This window comes from Microtus ochrogaster, unplaced genomic scaffold (assembly GCF_000317375.1).
Source record: "Microtus ochrogaster isolate Prairie Vole_2 unplaced genomic scaffold, MicOch1.0 UNK61, whole genome shotgun sequence".
Taxonomy (NCBI): Eukaryota; Metazoa; Chordata; class Mammalia; order Rodentia; family Cricetidae; genus Microtus; species Microtus ochrogaster.
This window is the reverse complement of record NW_004949159.1, coordinates 715,369-725,067: the sequence shown is the minus strand read 5'-3', so window position 1 is coordinate 725,067 and position 9,699 is coordinate 715,369. Positions and strand designations below refer to the sequence as shown.

The 9,699-nt window shown below is 38.0% G+C and overlaps 1 protein-coding gene across 1 annotated transcript in view; it reads right to left on the bottom strand.

Moving 5' to 3' along the window:
- LOC101993403 (probable ATP-dependent RNA helicase DDX60) overlaps positions 1-9,699 on the bottom strand; it is a 90,451-nt gene that overhangs the window by 34,565 nt on the left and 46,187 nt on the right. Inside the window, exons 22-24 of the mRNA XM_013354693.1 lie at positions 6,240-6,344; positions 5,613-5,741; positions 4,089-4,213 (exon numbers count right to left, since the gene is read on the bottom strand). Of these exons, the coding sequence (XP_013210147.1) occupies positions 4,089-4,213; positions 5,613-5,741; positions 6,240-6,344 (359 nt within the window). The remainder of the gene's footprint in view (positions 1-4,088; positions 4,214-5,612; positions 5,742-6,239; positions 6,345-9,699) is intronic.

Below are 9,699 nucleotides of genomic sequence, written 5' to 3'. Positions count from 1 at the left end.
CCTCATCAGGCGATGAAAGGAGACAGAGACCCAAATTGGAGCACCGGACAGAAATCTCAAGGTCCAAATCAGGAGCAGAAGGAGAGGGAGCAGGAGCAAGGAACTCAGGACCACGAGGGTTGACCTTCCTCTTGTATATGTGACTTATGACTCGGTGCTTCCATGCTGTGGGAATCACTTCATGTTCCCATATCTCTCTGAAGAGTGTGAGAAGTGCCTCAGCCCGCAAGCCCATTGTAGCCACTGCCAACTCCTCTACCGTGATGTCATCCAGTCCACTCCTGGACCTTTCTGTATTTTGCTCTCTTAATAGTTTCTTCTATTTCACTCCTGTCAATGTTAAATATTTCCTCATTGACTCTGGTATTCGAGTGGCTGTCAAAATTTTTCTCATTGTGATCTACATTGACAGCTTTAGGGTCATTGTATAGGGTGTCAAAGTGTAGTCTCCATCTTTGTTTTATTTCCCCTGGTTCTGTTAATAGATGACCTTGTCCATCTTTAATCACTCGAATCTAAGGAGCATATCTGAAAGTTATCTGTCTGTCAAGATGTGTTTATTATGTGTTTATTTGATCTCTTTGCATATACCTTCTATGTATACAGCTCTCTATCCTTTTTCGCTCTTCTTTTGACTTCCATGCATCTATCTCTGCAGTAAGTCATTCTACTGGTGCTGCCCTTTTTGCATGATCCATCATCTCCTTTGAAGCCTCCTGCATAGCTCTTTTGATGTTCTCCCATTTGCTTTCTACATTTGTAAAGGGGTATTTAATGATTTTCCTCATCTTTTGTTGAGCAGTTCTCTTATACTCTCTCCATACAGCTGGGCTCATCAGTTGTATACAATTGATCTTCCTGTTCGTCTTGCCAGGCAAGCCTCTACTAAGTTTCAGTTGAATGTTGACCATAATAAGTTGGTTATCTGACCCAAAGTCAGCACTAGGAAATGACCGGCTGTTTTGGATGCTGGATAAAAGTTTCTTGCTGTCCAGAATGTAGTCAAATTGGCTGTGTGTGCATTTGTTAGGGGATTCCCACATTCGGCATCTTGATGGTTTGGACTGATTGAATTTTGTGTTGTATACATACAAATTATTTGCACAGCAGAGCTCAAGCAGTCATTCCCCTCTATCATTTCTATGTCCAATCCATATGTTCCCATGACACTATAGTTCATCCTTTCTCCAGATCCCACTTTTGCATTAAGGTCATCTATAACAATTGGTATGTCATTCTAATGTGCCCTGTTGACCTCATTCTGTAGACCTGTGTGGAAACTGTTGACTGGAAAATGACTATAAAGACACCTTTTCAACAGTTAAAGTCTATGGAGAATTAAGTGATCGGTTTAAGACAATCATAGGAGTGTTGCAGGCATGCGTAGTCTCACCAGTACTCTTCAATATATTCCTGGAATTACTAATAGCAAAAGCCCTGGGAGATGAAGAGATAAGTGTGCAGATAGGTGGTGTGTGAATCAATAACTTGCATTTTTCCAACAATGCATCACTACTTGCTGAAAGTCCAGATGAGTTACAGGCCATGCTAAGTAGAGTGGTAAAAGTAAGTGAAACCTTACAATGAAAATAAACATTGAGAAGCCTGAGATACAACACATGGGAAGGGAGCGCAAGAATTTTAGCATTGTAATAAAGAATCAGAACCTCAAGCAGTAAAATTTGTCTATCTGGGAGAAAATCTCAGTTCAGAGAAAGGAACTATTTCAGATGTCATGAGGCAGATAGAGACAGCAAGGAATGCATTCCAGGTTCTAGGAAAGGTTTGGTCAGCAAAAGACATAACAACAAAACTACAAGTATATGAGACACTTGTCTTGAGCTGCCTTGCTTAAAACCCCAAAATCTGGACAATAAAATACTCCTCAAAACAGTGACTAGATGTGTTTGTGTTGGCATGTCTCAGGAAAATTCTAGGTGTCACACAAAGAGATAGCCTGTGAATGATGATATTAAGAAACATCTCCATCTACAAAAAGAAGTAAACTACAAGATGATGGCACCTGAGATACTTCGACCATGTTATAACAATGAATGATAGCAGGTACCCAAAGATAGCACTGCTTTGAGGAGTGCAAGGGATAAGTCAAAGAAGACAGCCCCAAAAATGCTGAATAGACAACATAAAGGAAGACTGTGGAACCTTGGGTATGACAATAACACAAGCATCTAAGACTGCTCAGGATAGAAACAACTGGAAAACCACCATAAACACAGCGCTCGTGCATGCTCAAGCATTGCTGGGATATAAATGATGATGATGATGAATGCACAGTTCAGAAGATGCCACCCTTATACCAAAAGGAGAATGGCCTTCTTTTGTTAAGGATAAGGAGTTGAGAACAAGAGAAATATGTACAACCCTTTTCTTCTTAGGCATTTTCTCCTCCATTACCTACAACGACACACGAACATTTACTGTGTCACAGTATTACAACTTTGTGCATTGTTCAGTCCAGGGTGAAGTGTCCATTTATAATGTCTTTGGGTCTTCATTTCCTTATGAAGCTTCCTTGCCAAGTACTATTTATTCTTTTATTCTAAATCACCGAGTATGCTTTTCACCTATTGACCAATTTAATTCTTTCAACAAGATAGAGGAAAAATTGTATATCCTCATATGCATGTGAATATATAAATGATAAAGTATTCTTTTCTGATTTTAAGACTGCAGTTAAGTTCTCAGACATATACATAGAAAATGGCTCTTGCTTCTAATATCCATGACTGTACTTGGAAGTAAAACAAAAATGCTATATAAATTATTCATGGCACAGAAAAGAGTATTCTCTTGTCCTACATACAAAGGCAAAAGGAGCAATTTTACTGCAGTCTCCAAAAATAATCAAATAGGACCTTGAATCACCTGCTACCATTGTTTCTGAGTTTCTATCACTAATCAAGATTCATTATTATATGTTTCTGTACATGTTCATAAGTATTAAACTTTATAATACAATTGTTTTATTTATTTGATGATTCTGTAGCTTGAGAATAATTTGAAATTGTCTCCAGTAAGTATTCTCTTATTGTTACATAACTAAATTATTCTTGGTGACATTTTATTAGAATTAGATCCATTAAACTAGCATGTTCAATTTTAAGTTATTACATTATATATATATATATATATATATATATATATGATTTTTGACAAGATATCACTGGCTCTAGGTCATATTTATCATTATAATTATATTAAATTACCAAAATATTTTATCAATGTATATTGCAGCATATTATAACTATGGCTATGTTCAATGGGTTCTGTGAAGAACCAAGATCTAGACTGAAAATTATTAGTAAGACCTATAACAAACAAAAAAAAATAGTTTATAGTAAAAACAAAAATAAGGTATCACATTTAATGAAGAAAAATTAATAGAACTTGATGTGGGAGGTCCTTTTGTCTATGTGGTGCTTTCATTGGTTAATGAATAAAGAAACTGCCATGACATGTAGGGAAGAACTTAGGTAGCCAGGGAAGACGGAACTGAATTCTGGGAGAAAGAAAGCAGAGTCAGAGAGCCATCATGGATTCACCAGACAGATGCTGGGAATTTTACCCATTAAGCCACTGCCCCATGGCAATACACAGATTAATAAAAATGGGTTAAATTAAAATGTAAGAATTAACCAATAAGAAATGAGATCTAATGGGCCAAGCAGTAATTTAATCAATACAGTTTCTCTGTGGTTATTTTGGGGCTAAGCTAGCCAGGTGCCCGGGATGAAAAAGCAGGCATTTCCCCCAACAAGAACACTAAAAATATTTTTAAGAATTTAGCTAAAACTGGGCATAATGGTAAATGCATGTCTATACTTGAAGCAGTTGGGAGGCTGAAGCAGGAAAGCAGACCTTGACACATACCAAGATCCTGTTTCAAACAAACAAAGAGAGCCAGAACAACAAAAAGTAGAAAAAGAAAATTTTGTGATTTTAAATAAGTCATACGATTTTGACAAATAAATAAGCACCCCATGTAGTAATAAATACTAGACCATAGCAGTGACATGTATATAATTTCCTCCACATTAAAGGAAGGAGCCCAAGTTTAAATGGCTTACAGAAAGAAGAGCGCAGGCAACTTCTCCATTTCCCTGAGCTTCTCAACAAGATGCGGAAAGAAGTCCAGCATCCGTCCTGAGTAGTCATGGAAATCGGGACTCAGTTTCTGCAGCACCATTCTGGCCTGTGACAGTGAACAGAAAGCGTTTGTATTAAAATGTGCATAGCAAAGAGAGGAATGGCTACTCAGACTAAACTCTTTTCATTGTTGTTTAATCTTTGTTTTTGTTGTTGTTCTTCAAACTAATCCCAGGAGAATAGATGACAGGAGTGTGTTGAGCCATAATAAGGACACACACAAACCACAGACTTAATAACAAACTTCTGATGTTTGTACACCACCCTGCAATTGTTAGCGACAACACAAATCTGGCAGGAGGAAAAGGATTTCTCAGTTAGTGGTGCTGTTTCCACTGTAGCAGGAGAAAGGAGCCCCCTCCATGCAGCAGAGGCAAGCACAGCCAACCTGACTAAGAGGTTTTGAAGGACCAGATAAGCACAGGGAAATGTAATCTAGTTATAGCATGTTTACAAATAAAAGAAAGAACAAACCAAGGTATAAGGTAGGGAGAGGATCACATGAAAAAAATATCATGTATGCTATTCTTAAAAAAATTGTAAATCTCTATTTTTGGTGATAAAATAAGACTATAAGCTTACAAAATAAATGTGTCAGCATATAGTTACAGGGTAAGATTTTAGTACTTGAATAGTTCTTAAAACTTAAAATAAAAATCGTGAAGAATAAAACTCCAAGGAAGACTGCAAACTAGTGTCTCTGGACATGACAGGGACATGGAAAACATGAGCTCACAGCAATATGGATATCTACCAAAAAGCTCATAAGAGCATTCCAAAAGTAATTTCAGCATAACTGAGGAGGGGCTCACAGTCTCGCCGTAGCTGAGAAGCTACTGCCAAAGATGGTTGCTGTGGGAGAAGACACTCGGTGTTCTTCATGCATGCTGATAGGCTCCCCACGTTCCAGTGGACGCCCTCCATGCACACTCACACACTGAAAGCATTGAGTTTAAGAAGGAACACTGAAAGTTGAAAGGGAAGAGGTAGGAGGACTATGGGAGGACTTGGAGGGAGAGCTGGGGAGTGGATTTGAAAACATTATACACATGTACATGAAATTCTCAAACAATGATTTTTAGAGAGAATAAAACTCCAAAACTAAAAATGGAAGAAAAGTAAAAATGTGTTTCAGGTACTTGAGTCTCATCTCTATGTTGCTAAAACCATCAATAATAATCCCAAACACGAGCCCTATATTGTCTTGCATCTGCCATCAAATTCATGAAGAACCCATAGTCTCTTGCCAAGTTTTAGGGCACTCTAGAGAAGAGAGAAAAAAAAGTCCTATTTCTTTTTTTTTCCCTCAGAACCACTACATATCAAGTCAAACTTAAACGTATAAATAAACATTGAAAACTACAAGGGAGAGACATGGTATTGTTGCTTGAGCGACACAACTCAGGAAAACAAAACAGGGCTTTGCCCAAAATGCGTGAAATTACCTGCTCCTCATTCCCATTTTTAATCCAGTTTGTAAATTCTTCCTTTAAGCTCTTCTCGTATTTCCTAGCATCCAACCTTTTAATGACTATTTTGTTCTTTAAATGAGTGAAGTTCTCTGGACAGAGGTTCTGGAAAAGAAAGACCACAGAATTCTATAAAAATAATGCCAGAAAACCTAAAGGCGTTTCTCAATTACATTTTTCATTGACCGTTTTATGATCCCTTGGGCTACAAGCAACTGGGATTCTTTTACCTACCCATTCCTTCTGGTATATAGAACTATGTACGAAGTCTTCAAAGGCAAAAAGACAGAGCAAAAAGGCTTCCAGCGAAAGCAACCAGCACTCAGAACACAGAGAACAATGTGAGAAAAAAAGGATCTGAGGACTAGAAAACCAGAGAGGAAAGGAGACCCAGATACCACACTGTTTGGGAAGGAGAAAGAAGACACATTTTCAGGAATTAACATAAAACACCATTTCTAGTCCATTTAATTGAGAAGGTATAAGATAATTGGCTAATCACTTAAAATCACCAAATGTAAGTGGTAGAAATGATGACCCTGTGTTTCTGAAGAGCAATGAGGGCTCTACCATAAGAGCATGAATTCCATGAAGATTCTTTACCTGGGCCCGGGGCCAACTCTTCCAGACCTGAAGCATAGTGTCATATAGCTGGATGCTTTCTCGAGGTGAAAAGGCAAGGTCAGAAGGGAATCCATACTTTTCAATCTATGATTAAAATAAAATTAAACTTATTAATATTTTATTTTCCTACAGGGTGTGAATATTTATAGGGTATGCTTTGATCAATAAAATTGGGGAAAATTGTAATGATTGCATTGATGATTGTCTTTTAAAAATAATTTTTAAAATTATGTGTATGTGAGGGAGGTTCTGTCCACTCCCCCCAGGCCAAAAGCAGGTAGCAGATCCCCTGGAGCTAGAGTTATAGGCTGTTGTGAACCACCCAATGTGGGTGCTGGGAGAAAAAACCTCAGGTCTTCTGCAAGGTCCTCTTAGCTGCAGAGACCCCCGACCCCAAAGCTAGCCTTGTGATTTCTTTTTAATTATCACTTGAGAGTGATTACTTTTGCAGTGAAACTAAAATGAAACAAAAATTAATCCAAGAATTCTCATAAGTTTTCAAATACAAATCTTCTGTAGGGTCACAGGCTTAGGGATGCTTAAGTTTCTTGCCCTTTAACACAGGATTTAGTTTTCATTTCTAAAATAAAATATTAGTTTTGTCCTTGCCACTAATTTGTTGTGAGAAATAAACTAGGTAATAAATATGAATCTTAGCCATATATCTCACACAGATTGGTTTATCATCCATTGATATGGTTTATCAAATAGTTTCATGCTTCAAATGTGTTAAGGAATTCTATGTTCCAAGCTGTGACTCAATCGAGTTGATTGATTCAAACTGGCAAACTGGCAAAAAAGGAAAAAAACTAAACCAATCTAAGCAGAGAACAAAGAAGCAACAGTAAATCATGATATAGTGGTATTCTCTTTTTGTTTATTTGTAAATACAATAGTTCCTATACCACCTGTCTTCTTCACGTTCAGTCCACACTGAGCAAGAGACAGCAGTTATTTCAAGTGTTTCCCAGGGCTCACATCTCCAGACAACAGCAGCTGTGCCTGGATGGCATGGTAACTGATGACAAAGGTCAAACAAGACTTCAGTTTGTCAAAAACAAAACGTACATGGCTGAGGGCAATTCCTCACTGGTGATCCCTTGCTTCTGTGGGGTTAAGGACAGCTCATTTGTACTCTCTTATTCTTACTTTGGGAAATCAATTTACTGATATAGCCATCAAAGAAACAGACAGGTAGATGATTCTTCTCTTTATGTTGCTATAATTTATTATATTTTGGGATATTCTAAGCCATTCATTCTTTCATTTAATCTAAGTATAATAGAAAATATCTATGACTATTTACACAATTAGAATTTACACACCTCTATTTTTATTCTATAGGAAATGACCTATATAAGTACATCCTATACAAGTGGTTGTTAAAATTCATTTAATAATGCTAACCCTAGCATTTAATCTATATCTTCACTGCCAAATATTAAGACTCATACAACATCATGACCTTTGCAGAAGTCACATAGGGTCAGACAACACTGTAACTACTCTATTGCTTTTCAATTACTCCATTAATAGCTACCAAGAAGAGAGGGAGGCACTTGGAGCAAACTCTGAACCAGTATACTTGAGGCTGTTTAAAGATCATGCCTTAATCACTTTACACAAAACTAGTAATTTTTAGCTATTTTTAAAGACACTGGATAATGTTGAGAGTGTCTGACAATCTATAGTTTTCATCAAGGGTGTGAGGACACAAGGAATGAAAGAAGGTAAAAGGAAGATAAGACAGGGAGGCAACAAATGAATTTTTTTGTTATTGATGACTGAATTAACATCTATATTCTTAGTATAAGTTAAGGCACAGGATTTCTTCCCTATTTCAGTTGAATTTGGAGCTTAAATTGGGATATTAACACTTATAAGAGAATCTTTCTTCACAAATATTTTACTAGAAAAGCTCCATATTCAAATTGCATTTCACTGCAATACACAGCCAAATACTGTCATTTGGTGCTCATATATATATGAGCATATGACATACATGAGCATGTATACATGATATACACGGAGCATCAGTATGTATGATAGAAAAATCTTTCATATCAACACAGAAATAATCAATCTGAGATTACAACTGATTTCCACCATTTACTTAGTTCTATAGTAGTGACATAGTTGTCCAGGTCTCCCTTCCATTATTTGTAAAATGAAACTGTAGTGGGACCTCTGTTGTGGGAGGTCCTTCCGCTCCTCCAGCCTATAGCCGCTGAGATACCAGCCTACTGGGGCGTGGTCTCTCTCCCTTTAAAAAAGTGGCCACTTCCCTCTCCTCTCTCTCTTCACTTCCTGCTCCGCCAGTGACTAGACTCCCTTCCTGGTTGCGCAGAGGGCTGTTGTCTGAGACGGAGATCTGTAAGTTTTTTCCCTTTTAAATAAATATCACCCTAGTAATCATAATTCCAAACTGGTGTGGCATTGTTTGTGACTTATGCCTTCAATTGGTGCCCAACGTTTGGTTGGTTTTAGGACCTCTCCTTCACCCCCCCCACTTGGCTGCCGGCCACGAGTTCAGCTTGGCGCGAGCCGCGGCCTGTACCTGGCTATAGGGGCCTTGTGGCCTGTGTCTTGTGTGTGGAGCCAGCAGCTTAATATAAGTCATAACACACTGGCTGTTCTTGCTGCAGTTCTTTATATTTTCCCTTTAGACACCTCAGATTGGCTTCCAGTCCCCACGCACCCTATTGTCTGCCTCCCCATGTGGATTTAAACTCCACAGGCCTGCGTAGTCTCTGCCCGCGTGGTTTGCTCTTTTCTGAGTCGTTTCTAAATCTCCCTTGCAAGCACAGCTCTTAAGTGGTGCAAACCAGAGCACGCGGTTGCCAGTTGCTGAAAGCTGCAACCCCTCATGGTGACTCTGTCACGTGGAGGCATAAGCAGCTTCCAGATTACTCTTCTCTACCCCTGGATTCTGGGTTTCTGGTTCAGTCTCTGGAATTGATTTAATTACATTTACTTTGTTGAGAAACTTGCATCTTCCAGTTTTTAACATCTACTAAGGCACTGAAACAGGACCCCGTTTTCATCGCGACTCAGCAACAGCGCCACCTGCTGGATAATAGGTAATATGGCAGTTTTCGTTTCTAATGCAAATTTTACTGCTTTGTTTTCACTAATACAATGGATTAGTAAATTTATATTTACTAATACAATGGATTACATCATACAAGGTTTATGTGATTATGGGGATACCTTAATTTGCTTGTTACTAGGTTTCAGTTTTCTTTTCCATATTCTATCATTAAGGAAGAATATGGCACTCCTAAGAACGATAGAATCTTTACAAACTAATAATGAACAACTAATTGAGAGGATTAAAATTATTGAAAATCAGAGGTTATCTGAACAAGTGGATACTATGACAGACAAAATTGACTCCATATCCAAGGGTATTAGAAAGTTACCTGAAAGGGTTCAGGCT